This window comes from Ambystoma mexicanum, chromosome 6p (assembly GCF_040938575.1).
Source record: "Ambystoma mexicanum isolate Mex_15411 chromosome 6p, UKY_AmexF1_1, whole genome shotgun sequence".
Taxonomy (NCBI): domain Eukaryota; kingdom Metazoa; phylum Chordata; class Amphibia; order Caudata; family Ambystomatidae; genus Ambystoma; species Ambystoma mexicanum.
In genome coordinates this window covers 1,413,165,144-1,413,191,973 of record NC_090935.1, presented here as the reverse complement: position 1 = coordinate 1,413,191,973, position 26,830 = coordinate 1,413,165,144, and the positions used below count along the sequence as shown (strand labels likewise).

Genomic DNA, 26,830 nt, shown 5'->3' with positions numbered 1-26,830 from the left:
TGCTCATCTACGTCTTAGTGCTTGAAATGTGATCAGGCCGAGTATGGTAGTTAATTTCACATGCTTACTGTCCATGGCCTGTAAGAATGTCATTGTATTTTCCCTTGTTTCCTCCCTTGCCTTGAAGCGCTTTGAAACACATTGTATATAGACTCTATATAAATAAACTATCATATCACCGTAATATTTTGTAAGTAACCGCTCATATTAATATGTTGTAGTTATCATTGTATGCAATAATAGCCTCATTGTTGCGATCTACAAGCAAATTGCAAGTGTTAGGGAGAATTCTCAGAAATGTGCTAATTCCCTTCTACCTTGGAGACCTCAGCTCTTTTGCTGGACTTTAGGACTTTTAATTTTTAACCTGGAGAGAGTGAGAACCTTACCCCTTGTCCCCACTCTCTTATTTTTCTATGATTTGATGAACTGTTTCTTTTGACTTTAGAATCTGACAAACTCCATAGGCATCATCTTTACATTGTGACACAAAGCACCTTCAGTGCAGTGACACAGGGAAGTCTCTTAGATTTCCCAAAGGTTTCAATACCTTCTCTTGGTGAAACTGTTTACAAGCGTAACATTTTTACATTACCCTTTCTACAATTAATGTCTCAGTGCAGTGACACAGGGAAGCCATTTAGGCTGTCCCAAGGTTTAAATACCTTCTCTGGGATAAACTACTGTTCCCAGAGAAAGTAAAGTGAAATTGACTTTACTAGTCTCTCCAAATTCCTAGACCCAGCACACCCTATCTTACAATAGAGTGCTGGAGGGGTTACTTAGTGTCCCCTGTGTCTAGAAACTCATGTAGCAGTCAAATGATACCCTTTCCTATCGAAATGGCTGGTGGCAGTGGTTTTACAACAAACTACCATGATTTTTCCCGACCGCGAACAACGGTAGTGTTAAATCGCGGGATGGTGTCTGAGCCCCCTCTGTAAAAACAGGTCCCGGTCTTCTTTCTTCGCCATTTCTTTTTGGAAAGGTCCTTCTAGAGTTTCTCTGCACACCAAACCAGGCTTGGTCCCTTTGTTCTACGCCTTTGGCGGGCTTCAGGACTGAAGACCGCCTCTGGTGCCCAAGTGTCTATGGTGGGCAGGAAGTGAGGGAGGTGCCCGAACCTCCCTGTGCAAAGTCTCCTAGGAGACCCAAATGCACTCTGGTGTGATTGGCTGACTGACTGTCCGGCAAGAACAGCCACCCTGCTGGGTGAGTGGCTGATAGGCTGGAATTAATGGGAAGAAACTGGATATAAGGTGAGTCTCTTAGCTCGGAAGGCAGAGTTGACCACTGGAATGAAAGAAACAAAGACCAGCTGGAAGAGGGCTGCTGCTGCAACTCCTGGACCGTTGGTTTGCACGGTGAAGCATTGCTGCAGACCTGAATCAACAAGTTAATCTCGACAGAGAAGCCCTTCAAGGACGACTTCTCCCTTTGAGTTGGTGGGACCAATCAACTTGACACTAAGCCACCTGGATATCATTCTCGGAGCTGGTTGTATTTTCCTCAGAGTGTTGCAGAAACCGAATAACCAGGGAGATGGACACCAGTTTGTGTTTTTGACTACAGCTACCGGAATTGAAGAATTGCCCTTTGCCAGCTTTTTGACCAGTGCAGTGCAGGAGTCCCCCGACGTCCTCCCTCTTGTCCCCATGATTGAGGCTCTGGAACAGCGAGATCTGCAGGAACTGCCAGGACAGAACTCTTCAGCTGCATCTTTTTCTTCTGGTACTGTGAAAACCTTACAGAGAACTTGCCTCTCAATTTGAAAGTGCTTGAAACTTTGGCAACTTGCAGGCCTAGTCAGCTTGACCCAACATATGAATCCTTTCTTTTACGAACTTCTGACAACTTTGGCAAATACTTTTCCGTTTAACTACCAGAACTGCATTATCATATACAAGAATTTTGCCCATTGACTTTGACCTAACCTATTGGATTGAATTGACTCCTCTGGTGAACTCCAACTACTTGCACTGTTTTAGAATAACTTTAATCTTCTTTTTATTAACCTATGCCTTTTTGCTCCTACTTCAAACGCTCTGAATGCCATTTTGCTCCTCCTTCAAAGTAGTTTAAATGCCTCAGAACCTGACCGTGTGAAGTATTGAAGTATAGTTTTGTGTGCTATATATTGCCTCCTCCTAGTGAATGTTTTAGAACTGACTGTGAAATAAATTAATAGGTGTTTTACCAAGAAACCTTGAGTGTAAGAGTGTTTGTAATTCTAGACCTATGTGTAACATCCTTACAGCTCAGTTCCATCTTGAGATAAGCCTGGCTGCTCAGCAACTCTACCACAACACTGTGTAGTTCAGACTTATACCAAAGGTTGGTTTTGCTTACACCTGTAGTCCTAGTTGTATGTAGTGGTCCCAAAGGGTACTGCATACAAACTTTGCCAAACTACCATTGTGTGTTTTTACCGCGGACTGCGTTCGCAACTGCACTAAGGCACCCATGGGTGCCCATTTTGTCAAAATGCCCCCAGTCTTGTTTTTTCGCCATTTCTTGCTGGAAGGGTGCTTCTTGAAATGTACTCTGCACACCCAACCAGGTTTGGTCCCTGTGTTTGTTTTTGTCTTTGGTGGGATTCACGAGTGAAGCCCGCCTCTGGCTCCAGCGTGTCTGGCAGGGGCAGGAAGTGAGGGAGGCGCCCGAACCTCCCTGTGCTTAGTCTCCTTGTTTACAGGAATGCACCCAAGGGAGGACAGCCACCCTGCTGTGTGATTGACAGCTAGGCTGGAATTAATGGAAGAAACTTGCATTAAAGGCATGGCTTTTTGACTTGTAACGCAGAGTTGACCACTGGATGAAGGAATCTGAAGAAGAGCTTGGGAAGAGACGCATGCTGCAACTCCTGGACCATTGGTTTGCCCGGTGATGCCCTGCTGCTGTGCTGAGGCTCCAAATTAGTTTCGACTAGAGAGGCCCTGCAAGGGCGACTTCTTCCCTTGGGTTGGTGGGACCAATCAACCCCAAAGTGAACTTGTCTGGACATCCTCTCGGAGCTGGCTGTACTTCTGTGCTGCTGGAACCGAAGTGCCAGGGAGTGGAACACCAGATCGAGTGCATCGCTTTTAAGTTTGGACCCGAACCTCCGGAAGATCCTCTGGACCCCCTTTGAAGCAGGACTGACCAAGCCTGAGCCACCTCAACAGAGTGCTGGACCCCAGATGTGAGGAAAGTCTAGAGTGGTAGCAGAGAGTCAGCGGTTGTGCTATTTGCTAAGACGTGAGAAGATGAAACCGCAAAGTACCAATGAATTGAAGTTTGACCTTTTGCGGCTGCCGAACTTCCCAGTGTGTTGCAGCAGTCCACAGAAGTCCTCCCTCTTGTCCCTACGGCTGAGGCACAGGATCTGCAGAGCCACACAGGAACAGAAGCCAGCTGCAACCATTTCTTCTAACCAAAGGTACTGTAAACCTAAGAGGACTTACCTCTTGTTGTGTAGCCTTACTTGTTCTGAGAAGACTTTTCTTGGTTGCCCTTGCAAAGTTGCTTGCAGCTTTGCCCCTCACAAACCTCCCAGCTTGTGGCCCTTGACGTGAATCTTATTTCTACAAACTTTTCTAAAACATTGTGCAAGACTTTTTACTCGCCTGCAAAGAAGATCTTCAGCTCCCCTAGACTTTGTTCAACTAACAGTGACTGTCCTGGCTCCATGAGACTCTTCTACCTCCGACTTGGTGCTTTTGCCTTTCCTCCAGGAAAGGGTTAATTTACTTTGCATTGGAGGGTTTTAAAAACGTACTTGCCAGTTTATGAATTATTTGTTTACCTTTGTTTTATTGCCCTATCTAACCCTTTGCACCCAAACTCAGTATTGCTCTAAAATGTACCAATGATAAATCCATGTCCAGTGTCCTAGCTATTTAAGTCACTGAGGGTGTAAGTAGTGGGTGTCATCTCCAAAGGGTATCATCTGATTTAGAGAAAGTGTTTTGATGTGTATAATTGTTACATACATTGCTCCCTTCTGAAGAAGGCTTTTATGACTGACTGCTAAATAAATTAATTTCTGATGTTTGTTAATCTGCTTAGAATCACATGCTGTGCATAGTCCGACATCCAGTGGTCACTGCGGAGTATTGCATTTTGTTTTTCGTAGTCGAAAAGGGGACGTCGACAAGGGGTGTCTGTAACACTATCCCTCTAGTGACGTGCAGTGTATCCACAATCCCTCACGCGTCGAGGTCCCTCAGATTGTTTTTTTCCACCTAGATATTGGTCGCCTATACGCGGAGCTCCTCGAGAGACATTGCAAAAACTTTACTTGACCTTTGGTCGCCCCTAATTATTCATTTCATCACCCCTCCGTCGTCGTAGCTGCGAAGCTGTTCACCGCCGGTCAAGATCTCCGACAGCGGTGCCTTCGACGGAAGAGGTTGTTCGGCGTTTGCCGAACACGTGGCCTGGCCTCGACGACCAAATACAGTAGGGAGAGTGGGGTCGTGGGACATTGTTTCTCTTTGAGAATGCCTTTCCCTTCCCCTCCTTTTCCCTCGGGGTTGTTGTCACATGCGATCTGCTCCTCAGCTATGGAGAGGACACCCTTTAGGTTTTGCCCGCGTTGTAAGGGCAAGTTTACCTGGAAAGACTAGCATAAACGGTGTAACCGTTGCTTGCCTCTCGACCACAAAGATGGCTTTGCGGCCTGTCTGCTTCTTAAACCGAAGACTTTAAAAGACAGTAGGGTCAAAAGGTGGGTGGCCTACGCCATGCCTAGGTCTGACTCATCACCCACCGCCGCCGAAAGTGACGAGGAATGTGACAACACGACGTCCGTTTCGGAAGTCATAGACCTCTCTAAGGAGCGTTCACGCTCCTCCTTGGCCGTGCCCGGCCCCGTCAAGCTCGGCTCACGCCCTGCTTATGGGGAAGAACACCCCGGCGACAAGGACGCACACAGAAAACACTCCCATAAACACATAACCCATTGCTCTTCCTCGTCAAACGAAGAGGGCGTTGGCTCCAACCGAGACGCAAGTCCTACCGGCGGCCTCCTCAGACCGCAAGAGTCTGAAACCCCCCTTGCAACCGCATATGCGACCAGCGACTGGGCTAACCCCTGATAAGGGTGCTACCACTAAACCGCCAGACGCGGCGCACTGCCAGAGAGCGCCCGTCGGCGTAGAGCAAACGACGCCTGTAACAGCGACGCCGGAGGTACCCTCGACAGCTTAGTTGTCGAGAGCCTTGCAAGGATCATTTCCACCGATAGCCTAAGACGGACGGCGAAAGATATGTCCGTTACCGCTCATAAGGCCTGGGAGATGCCGAAAAGACCAGAAGGAAGGCAGGAACCTCCCGCTCCGTTGAGAGGGACTCCTAGCCTACCGGAAGGCTTTTCTGAAGGCGAAGGAGACCTCTCTTCGATGTTAGGGGATTGGTCGAAGTGTTTCCTAACGGAAGGCCCTCCCTTTCCTCCCCCTGACCGTTCCGGAGTACCTCACGAAACCCTAAGACTCCAGTTCTGTATGGGCAGGATGGACGGGTTTATGGAGACTCAGGACCTGCCAACACCTAAGAGATCAAGAGAGGGACCTCCGGAGGATCCCAGGGCCAAGTACCCCAGGCTGTTTGATCCACCCCAAGAAAATGTAGATTTACATGACCTCACTGAAGAGGACACCCACTTTCAGGAGGGGGAAGAAAACCTACAGGAGGAAGGTTTTGAAGACAACCCTGATATGGGTGATGGGGGCTTCGGAGAAGACCCAGAAGAAGGGGCCTCACAGCCCTGGCAGTCCCCGTCAGTGTTTTCAGACCCTGAAGCCATAAACCTGTCCCCTCCAAAAGACTCGCCTATTAGGAATTCATCACCTATAGATGATCAACCCCCCTTTAATGCACTTCTACGTAAGGCAGCAGCGCATTTTGAGATCGAAACCGGGGAAACTTCTCCTGACATAGACTTTGTCGAAAAAATCATTAAGGAGAAATCCCCTGTCAGCCAAACCATTCCCCTCCTCGCCTCAGTAAGGAGAAGAATTATTCCTTCACTATCCACTCCTGCGTTGGATCAGAGGGGTCAACCCTGGATAGAAAAATTGTTTAGTCCTTCTCCGTCGGACCCTTTATACATCAGGGGCCATTCTGTACCAGACTCCTTGGTGGTGACAAATACCAGGAAGAGAGCAGGGGTGCTGCTGTCAACTAGTAAGGCACCACCAGATAAAGAGGGTAAAAAATGATATGCCCTAGGAAAGAGGATTACAGCCTCAGCTGCCTTTTCCGCAAGAATTGCCAACAATAACTCCTTGCTGGCAAGTTACGCAGATGCACAATGGAGCAAACTACGTAAGGACATTGAGGAGGTACTGGAACCCCTACGTACTCGCCTTCTAGCCACGGTGACTGAAGGGACTTTAGTCAACCAAAGCATCATCAAGAATACCCTGGATGCTGCAGAAACGGCCGGGAGTTCCCTAGTGCAAGGAATCCTACTGAAACGCCATGTATGGCTACGTAATTCAGGCTTTAAACCTGAGACGCAAGCATCTCTTATTAACAAACCTATAGAAGATGCAAACCTCTTTGGTAAAGCGGTGAATGAGGCTTTAGAAACCGCAAAGAAAGAATTTGACACCATCAAGACACTAGATCAAATTTCAAGGCCTCCCAACAAATGTGGTTATGGCAATAAGCGTTTTTTTCGAGGCCAACGCCAGCACCAGCAGCAATTTTCTTCAGGTAACTGGTCCTCTAACCAAGGCCCCAGTGGACAATATAACCAAAAAGGACAACGTTGTGGCAAGGGAAGAGGTCGGGGTCCCACCCCTAGAGGTTCCCAAGCCACCAACACCAAATGACTCAAAGATTCGGGTCCCCTCCCATGCTACGCCGGTCGGGGGCCGGTTAACATCCTTTCTTCCAGCATGGGAGGGTATAACATCAGACCACTGGGTACTATCAACCATAGCCCACGGCTATTGTATAGAGTTCAACAGATCCCCTACGTACAGACCCCTGAGGGGATGACGCATGTCACCGGAACACCTCGCCATCCTCCTTCAAGAAGTGGACCAACTACTAGAAGGAGCCATAGAGGTCGTGCCTCTATCCCAGTTAACGGAAGGTATTTATTCGGTGTACTTCCTTGTACCCAAAAAGGACTTAACCATGCGCCCTGTACTAGATTTGCGCCCAGCGAACACATTTGTCAAACCTCAAAAGTTTCGTATGGTGACTCTACAGGATGTAATCCCCCTGCTTTCTCAGGGAGATTACATGACAACACTGGACAGGAAAAATGCATACTTTCATATTTTAATGTTGCCAGCGCACCGGAAATACCTCAGGTTCATGATAGAGGGCAAACTCTACCAGTTCAGAGTGCTACCCTTCGGCATAGCATCAGCGCCAAGAGTATTCACGAAAGTACTGGCAGTGGCAGCAGCCCACCTGCGCAGGTTGTCCATCCCAGTATACCCTTACCTCGACGATTGGCTCAGAACAGGGGATTCTTACGAAACATGCTTCGTAAATAACCAAAAGACTGTAGACCTTTTGTTTCAACTGGGCTTCTCCATCAACGAGAAGAAGTCCAGCTTAGACCCCAGCCAGAGCAAACAATTCCTAGGGGGTCTAATTCGAAAAATCCCTCTATGTGGCCGGTCGAGAGGTGACGGTTCGCAAAGCAATGCGCTTACTAGGAATGATGGCGTCATGTATGTATTTGGTAGCTCACGCGCGCCTGCGCCCAATGCAAGAGTGGCTCAACAGCCAGTGGTGTCAGGCCGGCGGACCATAGGACGATCTAGTGGTGGTCTCGCAGGCCTTGGTTCTCTCGCTACGGTGGTGGTCGAAGGAAAACCTGGTAACGGGTAAACCATTCGCCACCCCTGCAGTGGAAGCCACTCTGACCACAGACTCATCCCTCACAGGATGTGAGGCTCACCTATCCTATCAGACTGCTCACAGAGACTGGACTCCGAGCGTAGCATCCAAGCACATAAACTTACTGGAGCTACTAGCTGTGTTCAAGGCACTGAAAGCCTTCCAGGCACACCTACAAGGGAAGACCGTGATGGTCCTCACGGACAGCACCACAGCCATCTACTACCTCAACAAGCAGGGGGGGGCACTCATTCTCCAGGACTGTCCAAGCTGTCCCAGAACATCTGGAAATGGGCTCTCAAACACATGTTCCTACTGTCACAACATGTACCAGGGGAACTCAATCTGCTAGCAGACAAACTCAGCAGAGACTTCCCTCTGCCCTCAGAGTACGAATGGCGGTTACACGAAGACGTCTTCACACAATGGGGATTCCCAGAAATAGACCTGTTTGCAACTCTGGAGAACTCGCAATGCCAAGATTACGCCTCCAGGTACCCCCAGAACCAATCCAAGGGGAACGGTCTAGCGATACCATGGTCAGGGAAATTTGTTTACGCTTTTTCCCCCCCCCAACTCTCCTTCTCAACAAGATGGTGCACAAGATGCACCAGGAACAAGTTACCATGATACTGGTGGCCCCTATGTGGGCCAGACAACCTTGGTTCGCTCACTTGATGGAGATGTCCCTATCCCCTCCAGTGAAACTTCTCTGCCCGTACAACATGCTGTCACAGGACAAGGGCAGGACACTACATCCATGCCCTCAGACCATGAACTTAGCAGCCTGGCTCCTGAGATCATAGAATTTGGACATTTACAACTCCCGCAGAGATGCATGGACATTCTCAGTGAGGCTCCCACACAAATTGTTCTGTACCTGACTCACCTACTAGACTCGGTCTTGGTGTTTAACTCTATTAAAGTCCATTTAGCTGCACTTTCCGCATACACCACTTCCCAACTTAGTGTCGTGGTGGAAAGTCCCAGTTATTAAAGCCTTCATGGAAGGAGTGAAGAGGATCCACCCCCCCATAGCTAACCCCGCTCCCGGATGGAACCTAAATGTGGTACTAACCAGGCTCATGGGGTCTCCCTTTGAACCCATGTACAAAGCAACACTTAAAGACCTCACTCTTAAGACTGCTTTTCTAATAGCTATCACCTCCATTAGGAGAGTAAGTGAACTACAAGCGCTCTCTGTACTAGACCCCTTTGTTACAGTTCACAAGGTGGTTCTACGCACGCATCCTAGGTTTGCACCAAAATTTATCTCTAAATTCCATGTCAACCAGTCAATAGAACTACCAACTTTTTCAAAATCCTTCAAACTTGGGTGAGAAGAGCCTGCATACACTGGATGTTCGCAGAGCAGTGATGTTTTATATGGAAAGAACTAGACCATTGAGAAAGACTAATCAGTTTTGTCTCGGTGGCAGCAGGAAGAGAAGGAGATGCAGTTTCGAAATCCACTATTTCTAGATGGATTGTACAATGCATCACTCTGTTTCTCTTGCTAAGAGAGAACTACCCTTCAAGCCAAGAGCACACTCCACTCGTGGCACCGGGGCTTCCATAGCTTTCATTGCAAATGTCCTTCTTGAGTCCATTTGCAAAGCGGCAACCTGGAGTTCTGTTCACACCTTTACAAAACACTACTGTCTAGATGCCTACTCTAGATCTGATTCCCAGGTGGGACAAGCAGTATTAAGACATCTTTTCTCTACTGTTCCTTCTCACAACCCACCTCCAACTCCGGGTACTTCTCGCTAGTCTATGACAATGCATTACTTACCGTAAAAGCATTTCTGATGGTTGTATCTGCTTAGATTCACATGCACCCACCCTTCCTCCCTGCTCGGATGGAAGGAACATAGACTTTCTTCTATATCTCTTTTCTGTACTCACTCATGTCTACTAGGCTCCCTCAGGGCAGAAAAAATACAAACCGAGGGACCGCGACGCGTGCGGGTTTGTGAGTACACTGCACGTTACAATAGGGATAGTGTTACAGACATGCCCTGTTGACGTCCCCTTTTCGACTACGAAAAACAAAATGCAATACTCTGCAGTGACCACTGGATGTCGGGACTATGCACAGCATGTGAATCTAAGCAGATACAACCATCAGAAAAGCTTTTACGGTAAGTAATGCATTGTCATATGTTTAATCATGAAACTTTGAAAGTAAATGTTTATTTGAATAACTGTCACTGTGAAACTGTTACAACCTCACAGCTCACATTGACCCCTCTTGAGGATAAGCCTGGCTGCTCAGCCACACTACCCATTGGTATAGTACAGAATTATACTAAGGGTTGGTTTTCCTATTGCCAGGAGGCCAAGGTTGCTGTAGTCTCCCAAAGGGTACTGCACACAATGTTGCTTAACAGCAAGCAGCTCTCGGAAGACTGATAAGCTCTTATTAACATTAGCCACTTGCACTTCACTGTCTTCATAAACTTTGGCTCTCCTTGCAATAAATGTCGAGCGTTAGAGATTTCCCTCCAAAGTTTCTATTGACGCCCTATCTTTTTGCTTTGAGATGTAAACCCTTCAGCTTCACTTCCCCTGCCTTTTGCTCATTTGTTATGGGGAAACTGACCATGTATGGCTACTAAATGTGGCTAGTTCTCTAAAGAAGCGGGCTGCTTCGTTTGCACAGAGTAATGCGGAAAGAGCCAGCTGTTAGGGAGAATTCTCAGAAATGTGCTAATTCCCTTCACCTTGGAGACCCCCAGCAACGTTGCTGGATTTTGGACATTATTTTTTTAACCTGGAGAGAAACCTTTTTTTCCCCACTCATGTATTTTTGTGATTTGGTACTGTTCCTTTTGGTTATAGAGTTTGACAAACTCTATAGGCATTATCTTTTACATTGTGTCGCACAGCACCTTCAGTGCGGTGACACAGGGAAGTCTTTGAGATTTCCCATGGTTTAAATACCTTCGCTGGGATAAACTACTGTTTCCCGGAGCAGTAAATTGAAATTGACTTTACTTGCATATGTCACTTTCTAGACCCAGCACACACTATCTTACAATAAGGTGCTGGAGCGGTTACCTAGTATCCCCTTTCTCTAGCTTCTCATGTAACATTTTTAAAGTGTTACCCTTTCCTCGATGAATGGCTGGTGGCAGTGGTTTACGTTTAACTACCGTGGTGTGCATTTACCGTGGGCTGTGTTCGCAGCTGCAGTAAAGCACCCAAGGGTGCCATTTTTGTCAAAATGACCCTGGTATTCTTTTTTTGCCATTTTATTTGTGGAAAGGCCCTTCTTGAGAATTACTCTGGGCAACAAAACAGGTTTGCTCCCTTGGTTCGCTTTGCCTTTGACAGGATTCATGAGTGAAGCCCGCCTCTGGCTCCAGTATGTCCAGTATGTCCAGCAGGGGCAGGATGTGAGGGAGGTGCCCAAAACTCCTTGTGCTTAATCCCCTTGGTTACAGGAATGCACCAAAAGGTGATTGGCCGGCTGGCTGTACTTGTTGGACAGCCACCCTGCTGTGTGATTGACAGCTAGGCTGGAATTAATGGGAGAAACCTTCATAAAAGGTGAGGCTTTTTGGCTTGGACGGCAGTCGACCACTGGACGAAGGAATCCGGAGAACTTGGAAGAGATGCCTTCTGCAAATCTTGGACCATTGGTTTGCCCGGTGAAGCCCTGCTGCTGTGCTGAAGCTCCAAATTCGTTTTGACTAGAGAAGCCTGGCAAGGACGACTTCTCCCATTGGGTTGGTGGGACCGATCAACCCCAAAGTGAACGCGTCTGGACATCCTCTGAGCTGGCTGTACTTCCACTGGTGCTGCTGGAACCGAAGTGCCAGGGAGAGGAACACCAGATTGAGTGCATCGCTTTTAGGTTTGACCCGAGCTCCAGGAAGATCCTCCGGACTTCCCTGATGCAGGACTGACCAAGGCTTCGCCACCTCAACAGAGTGCTGGACCGCAGACGCGAGGAAAGTCTCAAGTGGTATCCGCGAACCGCAGTGTTTGTATTTGTTATAGACGCATGGAGCTGAAACGGTGCAGCTGAATTGAAGTTTGACCTTTGCTGCCGCTGACCTTCCCATTTTGTTGCAGGAGTCCCCAGGAAGTCCTCCCTCTTGCCCCCACGACTGGGGCACAGGAACAGGATCTGCAGAGCCACAGAGGAACAGAAGCCAGTTGGAACCATTTCTTCTAACATAAGGTACTGTAAACCTAAGAGGACTTACCTCCTTGTTGTGTAGCCTTACTTGCTCTCAGTGGAGACTTGTCTTGGTTGCCTTTGTAGCGTTGCTTGCAGCTTTACCCCTCACAAGCTTCCCAGTGTGTGGCCCTTCAAGTGAATCTTATTTCTACAAACATTTCATTGTGCAAGACTTTTACTCACCTGCAAAGAAGATCTTCAGCTCCCTAAGACTTTCTTCAACTAACATTGACTGTCTTGGCTCCCTGAGAGAGTATCCTAACTTTGACGTTGTGCTTTTGCATTGGAGGGTTTCAAAAGCACTTACCAGTTTATGAATTATTTGTTAACCTTTGTATTATTCCCTTATCTAACCCTTTACACCAAACTCTGTATTGCTCTGAATGTACCAGTGACAAATCAATGTCCACAGTGTCCTACCTATTTTATTCACCTTAGGGTGTAGGAGGTGTCTGTGTGCCATCCCCATTTGGGTATCATCTGATTGAGAGAAACAGAGTGTTTGGAAGTGTTATAATTGTTGCATGTTTTTGCTCCCTTCTGAAGTTAAATAAATTAATTTTTTCATTGTTTATTTGAATAACTGTCACTGTGAAACTCTCTGTTACAACCCTACTGCTCCCATTGACCCCTTTTGAGCTAAGCCTGGCTGCTCAGTCACACTACCAACTTGTGTATTAGAGGCCTGTATTAAAGGGTGGATTACCTAATACAAAGAGAAGTCTTGTGTAGTCCCACACCAGTTGGACTGCACTCATTCTTACCCAACAATGTCAAACTAACCAGGCTCTTCGAGACTACAAGCGGAGCTAAATGGCTCCCATGCTCCTCTCAATTTCGAACCCTGTTCATAACAGACAGTTTCTTAACACTTCCCCATTCACAAAGAAGGGAGTATGGTATGTTAAGATGAATGCGTTAAATAGGTGAATCGTTGTCCATTTGGTATTGATCTCCATGTTCCACTTTTTTTTATTTCAGTAAAATACCCTAGTCTATTCTAGTTGAATTATGCTTCTCTGCCTTATCTTGTAATTAAGGTTTCATTGGCGCTACAGGTACTGTTTCTCTTGAATGCTTCTAATCTGTACCATCAATATCTATAACTAGGGATTTTAATCGTTTTTGACTTCTAGTGATGGCGGACTTCGTTTCGGAGAAATGGAGCGTGATTGTCAGATTGCTCATGGAGCTGCACAGTTTCTGAGGGAGCGGCTATTTGAAGCTTCAGACCCATACCAAGTTCACGTGTGCAACTTGTGCGGTTTAATGTCAATAGCCAACACCAGGACTCACACATACGAATGCCGGGGATGCAGGAACAAAACACAGGTTGGTCTTATCCCTTTGCTTTTTTAGTTTGTTTAGCATGGCGTTTTCTGATTAAGTTATCCTCAAAATTGTTAATGTTAAGGAACAAAGCCATGCACCACTGAAATGTAATTAACCAATAGGAGAATAGAGTTGCATATGAATTTGTTTTCAGTGTAAAACAGGTGAGTAGCTTGTGACAAGGAAAACTGGTCCGAATAAGCATGAGTACAGATGCCCTCAATATTAAGTCCAACCCTGAGCTGGTATAGTACCTGGTGTCTTACCTGTGCTCTGGTTTGCATTTTCGACCATTGGGCATTCTTCCCGGGTCTTCCTCATCCTGCTGTGGGACTGGACTGCCTCATCGGCTGGAACTTACTCCAGGGTCTCCCACCTTGGTGTTGCAATCTGCTGCTACTGAGAATGGTGACCCAAACATGCCACCAAATCTGCTTCTCTAGGCCATAGTATGCCGCCAACGCCTTTCTCTTGCTGCAAGGGCCTTTTTGCTGCTGTACCATCCACGTTTGCCTGCTGAGCAGCTGGTGCCTGCCATGTGCTGGTTCATCTGTCTGCATGGAGCCATCTGTCGCTGATTCCGCTTCTGTGTGGTGTGCGCCACTCCTGTGAAGGACGATTGGTGTTCTTTTGGGCTGTCATTGACTCTTAGGGTTAAAGTCCCTCTGTGATCATATCCTTGATTTTGCCCTGCAAAAATGTTTACTTACCAAGTTCTACTTTCCAGTACCAGTGTTTTCAGGAACAAATGTTGTAAGTATGTACCTCTTGGTGCATGGTCATCGGGTTCTGCAGGTTCCCTTTTGCATTACATTGGGGGGAGGCCTAAATCCAGCTCAGCTTCTCTGCTCCTGGGGTCATGAACCCTCCACTATCCCTTCTGGGTCTCCACTAGTGCCCTCAGGCGGTCAACTGTTACTACTTTTTGGTTTCTGTGGGAAGGAACTGGGACTTACCTGATTTCATCATAACCACATGTCAGCTTACATTGTTTTGTTTCCTCTGGGGCACATATAATTATCAAGTTATATTTGGGGCATGTTTATACACAGTAGAAGCATGGGTGTCAGGAAAGATTCTCGCCATAGATTTCTATGTGACCCCCAGTCTTTTTGATTGTTTCTTAAACCCTCTCCTGATTTTTGGAGGTCAGTAAATCCTTTTGCTTTACTTCCCTTGCCTGTTTTGCTCATTCTTATGGGGAACTGACTAATACCTAAAACTCATTACTGATGCATTTTCTCCCTTTTGACATTTTTGTGTTTTTACAATTGCATGCATCACCTACAGTGAAGTTGTGGGATATATTTACCCACTTAGCAGTACTTCCCCTCATCACCAAGCTGCACTTCAGCAGAACCACTAAATGGCTGCGCTGGCTCCTTTAAGCACCATTGCACCCAAACTACATTTTGCAGCAACAAGGATGGCTGCACTGGTTTACCAAGCGCCATTGGGCAAGATGGAACAAGGAGCACCCTGAGAAAGGATACCAGGGTGTGTTCTTGTTTGTCTTAAAGAAATGGAGTGAAAAAGCAGCGCTGCTGTGCTGCAAGCCCAAAATTCCTATTGAAAAAGGGAATATTTCACCTTTTAAAATGATGCCGTTCTGATGCTATTTGTCACTGTTTTTCATCACACTACCTTTATCAAAATGACCCTGTCATACCCAGCTATATTCACATTGTGCTCCATCAGATAATAGCCTTATTCCTGAATGACAGGCTGTGCTAGCCAAACCTGAGAAAATGTCAATCATTGCTTGAAAAGAAATTCTAGCTTTCCATGCCCATGCCAATTTCTGGAGACCTTTAGGGACCATACTGTACCTGCATCCATAAAAACAGTCACGGTTACACCATTTCCCAAAAAGCCAGAACTAACCCAACAAGACCCCTCTAATCTCAGACCAGTCACCAACTGTAACCTTTTACTGGAAATATTAGACAAGATCGCCACAGAACAATTATAAGAATATGTGGACAGTAACAACCTACACCAACCACAACAGTCAGGATTTAGACAAGCCCATAGCACAGAGTCAGCATCAATCGATCTACAGACTGAGATGCTGGGACTACTGGACCAGGGCAAAGCAGGCCTGCTTATCCTTCTAGACCTCTCGGCAGTTTTTGATTTGTTGGATCATCGGAAGCTCAGAGGCCCTAGATCTAGCTGGAAACTGCTCCGAAGGAGCCATTGATTGGGTGTCCTCTTTTTTTCAATCCAAAATAATCTGGGGAAATCACGCATCATCCAAACCAGTGGATTGCGGCGTCCCTCAGGGAGCTAGTTTTTCCCCACTGTTGTTCAATTTATACTTGCAGTGCTTATGCACCTTGTTGACCCATCTTGGCATATTCTTCACCAACTTCGCAGATGATACTCAACTGGTATTTGAACTCAGTGGAGATTAGAACCAAGACAGTAATAAATTAACATCTATATATAACACGATCGAATCCTGGATGAAGGCAAATCGGATGTGCCTTAAAGGCTCCAAAACAGAGCCTATGATCTTCTGCTCATCCCAGAAAAAACTCAGCCCAGCCTATTCCACATTTAACATCAAAGAAACACCCATCATAGTATCGGGAAAAGTTAAAACGCTAGGCATCTATTTGCAGGCATCTCTGGGAGCTGAAGCCCTAGTAGCTGATCTCAAAAGAAACTGCCAATACCACCAGAAACTACTGAGGAAAATCAGACATTTACTAGACAAACAAAACAGCACAACCATTGCCAGGGCTACCATACTCTTATGGAAACACTCTGCTGTTCGGTGCTAGTAATAAATGCCTAAAACAGTGCCAAGTAATTCAGAACAACGCCATAAGAACCATACCTGGCAGAATAAAGAGCGAGCACATCACGGGAGAGAGGAGACCCCTTCACTGGCTAGCCATGGAGGAACGCATAACCTTCAAATCATTGACACTGTTCCACCGCTGCCTGTATGGAAATGCTCCAACATACCTAAAGAAACAATTAAAGAGATATGCACCAAGTCGAAATCTCTGATCTACAAATAAACTATTACAAGCCGTGTCAACCAAAAGGACAAAGGGCCTAGGTAGGGCCTTCCCGGCTAAAGCAACAGCCAAATGAATAAACTACCAGTGACCCTAAGAGCTGAAACAAACCTCCATTGTTTTTTTTTTTTTAAACTGAAGACCCTGCTTTTCAAATAAACAACCAACATCAACCCTTAAATCATCCACTTCACTTTTATTGTTGTCCCGTCACTATGTCCTTGTCTGCATGGAATGCGCTCTGATGCCTGCGGGCTGCAGCGCTATACAAACACATAAATAAAATAAAATGGTGGGAAGTAGATGGAAGAGACGAACCGAATTTGCAAGGAAAATGCCAGCTGGCTTTACACATGGAAAAACAGGCTTTTGCAAACCAGAAAAAAATGCCTGTTTTTAAAACGTACTATGTTGAACATAAACTTGTCTGTGCCTAGCCATGTAAAGGGGTTTGATGATGTGGAATATATAGGGGATGTTATATCCAACAGGTTTGTTTTGATCCAGGACAAAATAAAATAAAAGGAATTAAACTGCATTGGCTGAATTTTGCAAGCTCCAGAAATGGTTTTTCCCTGCTGGCAAGGCTCAGGCTTTGCCCAAAAGGAAACGCCATAAACTTCCAGGACACGAAAGTGATTAGTTACTAGGTTGGAAAACTTTGCCTGACCAAGACAAACTTTACATACTAATCAGACTTGGGGTCTGGGCTGAGCCATCTTAGAATGGAACTTCAAGGACACGATGTGCGAAGTGAAAAATCACACCACTTCGTGACTTCTACAGGAAGCTTCAAAGGCAATCTGACAACCCTGGACTGTGGGGGTAGCTTGGAAGCTATGCCCTTATATGGGAAACAATACTAAACATTTATTTCCAAAGACTATTTTATGAATAAAACCTGTAAGACTTTTATCTTTGCCACAGGAATTTGCAAACAATGTGAAAAGTTGACAGTTTAAATGTGATTTTATGGGCTTTCATCTAAGACGTAGACTTCACTGACGTATGGGGAATAGAAATGGCAGAGAATTCGGTATTATGAGGAAAGTATCCATGATGCCATTTGCACATTTTAATACATGCCTAATGATGATCCACACCCATGTATAAAGTTATAGGGCCTCATTACGACCCAGGCGGTAAGTTACCGCCTGGGTCGTACCCTTACCACCATGGTGTAAACTACGTTTACACCATGGTGGATGGCGGATTTACTGCCCCATTCCAAGGTGAGTGGGGCGGTAAATCCCCATTTCCCATTTTACCCTTCCCCATTCCCATTTTTGCCCCATAAGGCATAATGGGAGTGGGGAAGGTGCTAATTACGCCACCGTAAATTACGGTGGCGTAATTAGCACCATGGTCCCTTAGCGCCATGGATTTTAACGCCTGCAAAAAGCAGGCGTTAAACTCACCATGGCGCAAAGGGACCTCGGAATCGGGCGTTAAGGGTCGGCGCCGTTTACGGCGCCGTTAACCCCTTAACGCCTGATTCGTAATGAGGCCCATCGACTTTTAAGTAATATAATTCTCACTGAAAAAGCATGAAAAACTGGTAGAGGTCCCATAACCGTGAGGATTGGACTGCTATGCTCTACCTACAATATGTAATCTGCCCATGTGGTTGAAGTGCCACAAATGTATAAATGTGTAAATTAGATTGACTAACTGATTTTTGGCAAAAAGGACTGTGGGATGCCTTTTTACCTCATAAAATGCAACCTCATAAAATGGGACTCCTCCTCGAGGAGGCAACCAACATAAATTGTCCTATCCACTTCTTGGGGGTAGGCCTAGCTCAGTTCTGCCCACCAATAATTCTGTGATGTCACCATGCTCTATATATAAGAGTGGTTGACAGAGCTCCAAACAGACTCTCTCCTGAATTTCCTGCGCCGGCGTTCCTGATCTCCCACATTCATCCTGCCAGACTCCAGATTCCACTACAAGGCCAAAGTAAAGCTGATCAGATTTCACTTCCAGGCCAAAGCATAGCTGACTCTACTACAGCAAAGGCCTGAATTAAGAAAATCCCATTAAAAAGGGGAAAGGCTGTGGTACCTTAGCATCCTGAGACCAGACCGGCTTGTCCACTACCTGTGCCATCCAGTGACCCAAATTGCCCAGCTGTACTTGCCATCCGGTGACCAGACCTTTGCCCAGCTGTCTTTTGCCAGGAGAGTCGGCTACCTGGTGACACGAGCGGTGCAGTGACCAGAACCCCGTTGACTTTTCCAAAATTCCCAAGCGTGGACTGAGAGTATCCCTCATCCCATAACATAGTCTACCCCATCTTGATCCTTTCTTTGTTTCACTCTCTAAGCAACCCTATCCATATCCTGTTTACTAGTCCAACTGTCAGAATTCTCTCTGCCTCTTGCCCTTGATCTCCAAGCGTTAGCGCCACTTTTCTCTTCATTTCTGTCTTGCATAGATAAGTCATTAGCGATATTGTGTTTAAATAAATTAATTTTCCCTAAAGAAAAGAGGTACACTGCGTGAAGGGTTACAACTGCAGCGTAATGTTTATATTCACGGGTGGCGTTCCTCTTTTCTTAGCCATTAAATCTAGTTTAAAATGTGCCTTTCATTTCAAAACAGATTTTCTTATTTTTAACTGCTCTAGTTTCCTATAAACGAACCTCATTCTATCTTTTAAATATCTCTCAATTCACCACCTATACCCCTCCTTTAACCTCTATATTGTCCCTGTGATAGACCTCTATCCACCAGCCCAAGAACCGCATTCCAATTCAGTGCTTTTCACCTGTTCTTTTTAAAACCGGTTTTGCATTAAAAACTGCTTCTGTGTAAAAATGCAACTTTCCAACGTGTGATTTGACTGCACTGGGTTTTCAATTTTAACTTGCTTTGTGAACTGTATGCTTCTATGATACTTTGCCTGATGGTTGCTAGTGATATAACATCCCTGATACTGTGATGAAACATATATGCATAGCATTATTTAAACACACATTTAATTATTTATCAAAATCCGAGTGTCATTTCAGGCCTTTGCGAAGGGGTTAAAAATATTTTGTGAGGGAAGGTCGGAATTTGATTCTGTTTTCTGTCTCTTATCCTTGACTACCTGTTGCTTCTTTCTATCCACTCAAAATTCGATTTGTGGGTTGAGGGAGCATTGCAGGGGGAAACCTTAACTTGGGTGCCATCTATCCTAATTCAAAAAGTGCTCCCATTCCATTGTGCTTTGGATATGTTCATGTAGAAGGTTAACTAAGTGCATTGATTCCATTCCCTTTGTAATTTCCACCCCATTGGTGATTGGTGCCCAATATTCAAATTTGTGTGATTTTTGTGAGCTTTAAAAATAAATATTGTATTTTCACCAACCGGCCTGGTTCATGGTCCATTGTGACCAGGGGTATTTGTAAAAAGTGGGTGTGAGACGGGTCGGGTATCGGCTCAATTTGAATTCACTGAAATTAAAGAAAAAGCATTCCTATTGAGCACCACATCCCAGGCTAAAACCAAGTGTCCTGGTACAGTCGGTGATGCCCGATTTGGTATCCTTAACAAAGTTTGGTTGAGATACTTATGATGAAGTTTTAGCTAATGGCTTTTTGTTTCCCTTTACGGTGCACCTAAAACAAGCTGGTGGAAGCTGTGAGTTTTACAGTTTTTGTTTTATTTATATTGTGCACTTTCGCATTTACCGCAAATGGCTACTAAAAGGTGACTAGCACCCTAGAATGGTTGTGCCACGAGATTATTTTGCTTGTTCTTTGGCAGGTCAGGAAATGCCACAATGGTAATCCCTTTCCCGGTGGAAGTTGCTACTTTGGTTGGCAAGTGGGCTTTTGGTGTGAGCTAGGGGCTGCAAATGTCTGGTTTCTGTCCACATCCTCTGGCGCCCGATAGTCTGTTGCTGGACGGATGTGATGACCAGTGGCTGTCCAGGATTGGATAACCATGGGCTGTTTAAATGTTGCAGCTCCTTACCATTATTGTTCTGGGGCTAGCTCCCTGCCTGAAACTTGGATAAAAGGGAGGGCTCCTATAGCTATTTGACAGATATTTAACAGATTTGTACTAAGGTCTACAAAGAAGAGTTGCACGCTGATGACACAAGGACTCCTCCTACAGCTGACCAGCATCAACTCTAGTGAGCACTGCTCCTCTGCCTGATCTCAGACACTCGTCTGTGCTTCGACCCTTGCACCAGTGGGAACAACCAATTCCGACCCCTGCTCTTGGATCCATAACATTGAAGCCTTCCAAAGTGTCCCTGGACCATCCAGTGGTAGACAAGCTCCCTGTTGGGCTACCACGCTGCAACCATCGCTGTCTCCAAGCAGAGCCTTGGGACTCACAGGTTTGCCAGTTTATGCCATAATTTGCCTGTTGTCGCAATTTCCACCTTCTCATGACAAGGAAAGCTGAGCTTCCTCTGTGTTCACCACTGGAAGTTCGCCTGTTGCTGCCTGACCGTATTCACCGCCGCTGGACCCATCTGCAATCTCATGAGGGGTGCCCTGAAGGATCTTCATCGCGAGGTCTGCGTTTTATGTTTGTTTTGGGGATATTTTCCAAGATGTTTCCTGGAACCATCTGCTGAGAACGGGGGCCAGCTCCTTACACAAAGCGACTTCGGCACCTGTGACCCCTGTGCTCCCTGCAAACTGAACTTAGCACAAAAGATTGGAGCACAAGTAAGACATGCAGTGCCACTTGGAAGAATCTGAGTCGGGCGGTAAGGGAACAAAACCTTTTCTGCCCCTGCTCTCACCGATAGGCTAACATTGGTTGAAAGCCCTTGTCCCTAAAATTCCTCTGGCCTGGCCTTTGCTCGTCAAACCTGGGTCAAGGATCCTGTCCTACGACTTACCTTTCTAACAGGGCAGAGTGGCGTACTTACCTTATTTGTAGTAAATACTTCATGTTATCACCACCACAGCCCACTGCATCATTTCTGAAATACGTTCCCTGGAGCAACCATATTAGAACTTGTGACCGTTTGGGCACACTGCCCCATGCATGTTGGGGCTTGACCTCATAAGAAGAGGAATCTGGGTTGTGATTATTCCATTTAAACCTAACTGTTGAATTACTTACCTGTTCACTCCTAGTAGGTGATATTATCGCTAAAGGTGGATGTTTATATATGTGATATTTTTGATTACAATTCTTGTGGTATTTTTAGGATTGGTTACGGCCAGGTACCACAGTGTTGTGGAATTGTCGAGATATTGGCAATCACCACACTACCTGAGATGTTGACATTGGCAGATGCACTGGCCAGAGGGGAATTGAGGTGGGGGGGGGGGCGCTATGAGAGAGCATGATGGAGGTGGGGGCCAGAGGAGTAAGGAACCTTGTATGCCAGAAGGACCCAGATCAGGACAGAGGCACATCAGGGGAGACTACGCAAGCCGAGTGCCTCAATTCAGACAAGATGCAAACTAACCAACCCCACTAACAATTTCCCCTTCTGCATACACCTCTCAAACTCCAAACCAAACCAAAACCTACAGCCAAACAAACCGCACAAACTTCACCACATTGCAACAACAAAACAAAAACACACAGACTTGCACAACAGTACACGATGACTACCGGCCGCAAACCCCCCAGGCCCAGCCAACTGACCCACCGGCTGAGGCCGCCAACAGCACATCACTGCTCTCTTGCACTTTTCCTGCTTCCGACCACTAACTCAATCCCTCCCCCTCCTCCTCCTTCAGAGCTGCCAGAGGACCACTCCGGTGGTGATAGTGCGCGGTACAAATGTTCTTTAATATTAGCATTGATGTTTGGTGTGGGACTTTAAAAGACTTATCTCTTGGTATTAGGTAAGCCACCTTTTAATCTAAATCTGTACTACACATGTTGGTAGTGTGAGCAGACCGGCTTATTTTAAGAGGGTTAATGTGAGCTATAGAGCTGTACAATGAAATCGGTAAATACAGGTATCCAAGTGAATACTTACACACTTAAAGTTATAAATAAATATGTTTCTGATGTTTGTTAATCTGCTTAGAATCACATGCTGTGCATAGGTCCGACATCCAGTGGTCACTGCGGAGTATTGCATTTTGTTTTTCGTAGTCGAAAAGGGACGTCGACAAGGCGTGTCTGAAACACTATCCCTATAGTGACGTGCGTTGTACCCACAATCCCTCACGCGTCGAGGTCCCTCAGATTGTTTTTTTCCGCCCAGCTACTGGTCGCCTTTACGCGGAGCTCCTCGAGAGACATTGCAGATTTCATCTCCTAGACCTTTGGTCGTTTTCCTATATTAATATAGAACATATCAATCCCTCCCTCGACGCTGTCGTGAAGCTGTCTCCGCCGAGCAAGATCTTCGACGGAGGGGACGAGCGGAGGAGATCCTTCGGCGTTGCCGAACACGTGGCCTGGCCTCGCAGGCCATATACAGTAGGGAGAGTGGGGGTCGTGGGACATCTCTGGTTCTTTTCTGAGAATGCCTTTCCTTTTCCCCTTCCTTTCCCTTGGGATGGTTATCACGATTTATTGCCTCGGCTATGGAGAGGTCACCCTTTAGGTTTTGCCCGCTTTGCAAGGGCAAGTTTACTTGGAAGGACAAGCATTCACAATGTAACCGCTGCTTGCCCCTCGATCACAAAGAGGAAGGTTGCACGGCTTGTCGGCTTCTTAAGCCAAAGACTCTAAAAGACCGTAGGGTCAAGAGGTGGGCGGCCTACGCTATGTCGAAGGCCGACGCTTCACCCACCGTTGCTACCACCGACAGTGACGAGGAACGTGATAACACGACCTCCGCTACGGAAGTCGAAAACCCCCCTAAAGAGCGCACACGCGCTTCGTCGTCTGTCCCCGGCCCCGACAGGCTCGGCTCACGCCCTGCTTATGGGGATGAACACCCCGGCGACATTGACGCACACAAGACCACACATAAGCACACAACCCATGGCTGTTCTTCGTCGAAGGCGAAGAGAGCATCAGCGCCCAAGGAGACGCAGGTTCCACCGGCGGCCTCCTCGGACCGTTCGGGTTCGAAGCCCCTCTCGCAACCGCAGCCGCGACCAGCGACTGGGCTTTCGGCAAATAAGGGCGCCGCCCCCAAATCATCGGCCGGCGCGCATCAGCAGAAAGCGCATGCCGCCGTAGAGCGATCAACACCCATAACGTCGAAACCACAGCCCTCCGCTGACAAACGAGTCGCTGAGAGCTTGGCGAGGATCGTGGTAGCCGACGCCCACAAGCGTACGCCGAAAGACACGTCGAGCGCTACGCAGAGGTCGAAAGACACGCCGAAAAATCCCGAAGAAAGGCAGGGCCTACCCCTTTCAGTCGAGGGGACCCCCGACACACCTGAAGGCTTTTCGGAGGGCGACGGGACACTTTCATCGATGTTGTGGGAGAGGTCGAGCCGTTTTCAGCTACAGGACACTATTTTTCCCCCGCTAGACCGCTCAGGGGTACCCCATGAAACCATGGAAAGGCTCCATCTCTGCATGGAAAGAATGGAGAGGTTTATGAATACCCAGAACCCTCCCACTCCCAAGAGAACAAGAGAAGGGCTTCAGGAGGACCCCAGGGCCAAAATTCAGAGACCGGACACAGCCTCAGACTTCCATAGTGTGTATGACCTCACTGGGGAAGAACATTACTTGGAGGAGGAGGATGATTTTATGGACGATGAAGAGGGACGGCACCAGGAGGAAGGTCTGGAAGACAACCCAGACTTGGTAGGAGAAGGCTTCGGAGAAAATCCAGAAGAAGGACCTTCTCACCCCTGGCAATCCCCATCAGTATATTCCGATACTGATGCCCTGAACCTAAATCCTCCTGACAATTCACCAATTAGAAACACGTCTCCCATTGACGATCAGCCCACATTCAATGCCCTGTTGCGCAAAGCAGCAGCACATTTCGAACTGGACACTGGGGAGCTCTCTCCCAAATTAGACTTTGTGGAAAGAGTAATTAAGGAGAAACCCCCGGTCAGTCAGACCATTCCCCTCCTCGCTTCGGTGAAGAGAAGAATCATCCCTTCGCTGTCCACACCCGCACTAATCAGAGGGGTTAATCCTAGAATTGAAAAACTTTTCACTCCTTCACCCTCAGACCCGCTGTACATCAGGGGACATTCCATTCCGGATTCCCTGGTAGTAACCAATACAAGAAAGAGAGCAGGGGTACCACTTTCCACCAGTGAGGCACCTCCTGACAAGGAGGGCAAGAGGTTATATGCCCTTGCAAAAAAGAGTTACATCCTCGGCTGCCTTTTCGGCAAGAATTGCGAACAACAACTCTTTGCTTGCTAGCTATGCGGACGCGCAGTGGGCCAAACTGCGCAAAGACGCCGAAGAAGCGCCGGAACCTCTACATACACGCCTGCTAACAACTATTGGCGAAGGAACCCAGGTCAACCAGAGTATTGTAAAGAACTCTCTGGATGCTGCAGAAACAGCGGGACGTTCCCTGGTTCAGGGAATACTCCTAAAACGCCACGTATGGCTGCGCAACTCAGGGTTCAAACCGGAGACACAGGCGTCTTTAATAAATAAACCTGTTGAAGACTCAAACCTCTTCGGGAAAGCGGTGGATGAGGCTCTGGAGATGGCTAAAAAAGAGTTCGATACTATCAAAACTCTTGACCAAATCTCTAAGCCCTCTACCAGACGCGGCTATGGCAACAAACGCTTTTTTCGTGGCCAACGACAACAACAAAACCAGCAGCAACAGTACCCTGCCACCAAACCAATAGTGGCCAGTACAGCCAAAGAGGCCAGCGCCGGGGCAAAGGAAGAGGCCGGGGGTCCACCCCCAGAGGCTCCCAAGCCCCCAACAACTCCAAGTGACGCGAAGATTCGCGTCCCCTCCCATGCAACGCCGGTCGGGGGCCGGATGACATCCTTTCTTCCAGCATGAGAGGGTATAACGTCAGACCGCTGGGTACTTTCCACCGTAGCCCACGGATACTGCATCGAATTCAACAGTTCCCCAACATACAAACCCCCGAGGGGACGACGCATGACAACGGAACATCTTGCCATCCTTCTCCAAGAAGTACAACAACTGCTGGAAAAAGGAGCCATAGAGGTCGTGCCTCTATCTCAGGTAACGGAAGGTATTTATTCAGTGTACTTCCTTGTACCCAAAAAGGATCTAACCATGCGCCCTGTATTAGATCTGCGAACAAGTTTATCAAACCCCAAAAGTTTCGTATGGTGACCTTACAGGAAGTGATCCCACTGCTATCACAGGGAGATAACATGACAACATTGGACATGAAAGATGCATACTTTCATATTTTAATGTTGCCAGCGCACAGAAAATACCTCAGGTTCATGATAGAGGGCAAACACTACCAGTTCAAAGTGCTACCCTTCGGCATAGCATCAGCACCAAGGGTATTCACAAAGGTGCTGGCAGTGGCAGCAGCCCACCTGCGCAGGTTGTCCATCCCAGTTTACCCTTACCTCGACGACTGGCTCATAACAGGGGATTCTTACGAAACATGCTTCTCCAATACCCAAAAGACTGTAGACCTTTTGTTCCAGTTGGGCTTCTCCATCAACGAAAAGAAGTCCAGCCTAGACCCCAGCCAAATCAAACAATTCCTAGGGGCTCTAATTCAAACAAAGGACGGCCTTGTCTTCCCCTCCAAAGAGAGGGTCCAAAACATGCTGTTTCAGATCCCTCAATATGTGACCGGTCGAGAGGTGACGGTACGCAAAGCAATGCGCTTGCTAGGCATGATGGCGTCGTGTATTTATTTGGTACCTCAAGCGCGCCTGCGCCCAATGCAAGAGTGGCTCAACAGCCAGTGGTGTCAGGCCAGCGGACTATGGGACGATCTAGTGGTGGTCTCGCAGGCCTTGGTTCTCTCGCTACAGTGGTGGACAAAGGAAAACCTGGGAAAAGGGAAACCCTTTGCCACACCCGCGGCGGAAGCCACTCTAACCACAGACGCATCCCTCACAGGATGGGGGGCTCACCTATCCCATCAGACTGCTCACGGAGTGTGGACTCCGAACGTAGCATCCAAACACATCAATCTTCTGGAGCTACTAGCAGTGTTCAAGGCGCTAAAAGCCTTCCAGGAACACCTACAAGGCAGGACAGTGATGGTCCTTACAGACAGCACCACAGCCATGTATTACATCAACAAGCAGGGGGGAACCCACTCTCCAGGACTGTCCAAACTGGCCCAAAATATATGGAAGTGGGCTCTCAAACAAGACATGTTCCTACTGTCACAACATGTACCAGGGGAACTCAATCTGCTGGCAGACAAACTCAGCAGAGATTTCCCCCCTGCCCATAGAATACGAATGGTGACTGCACGAAAACATAGTCTTCGATGTCTTCACACAATGGGGATTCCCAGAAATAGACCTGTTCGCAACCCTGGAGAACTCACAATGCCTAAGTTACGCCTCCAGGTACCCCCAGAACCAATCCAAGGGGAACGGTC

General features: G+C 47.1%; 1 protein-coding gene across 2 annotated transcripts in view; it reads left to right on the top strand.

The window, feature by feature from the left end:
- Positions 1-26,830, top strand: part of POLR2B (RNA polymerase II subunit B) — a 616,839-nt gene that overhangs the window by 530,586 nt on the left and 59,423 nt on the right. For both annotated transcript variants that reach the window (XM_069626112.1, XM_069626111.1), the window contains one exon: positions 13,174-13,369. In XM_069626112.1, coding sequence (XP_069482213.1) covers positions 13,174-13,369 — 196 coding nt within the window. The remainder of the gene's footprint in view (positions 1-13,173; positions 13,370-26,830) is intronic.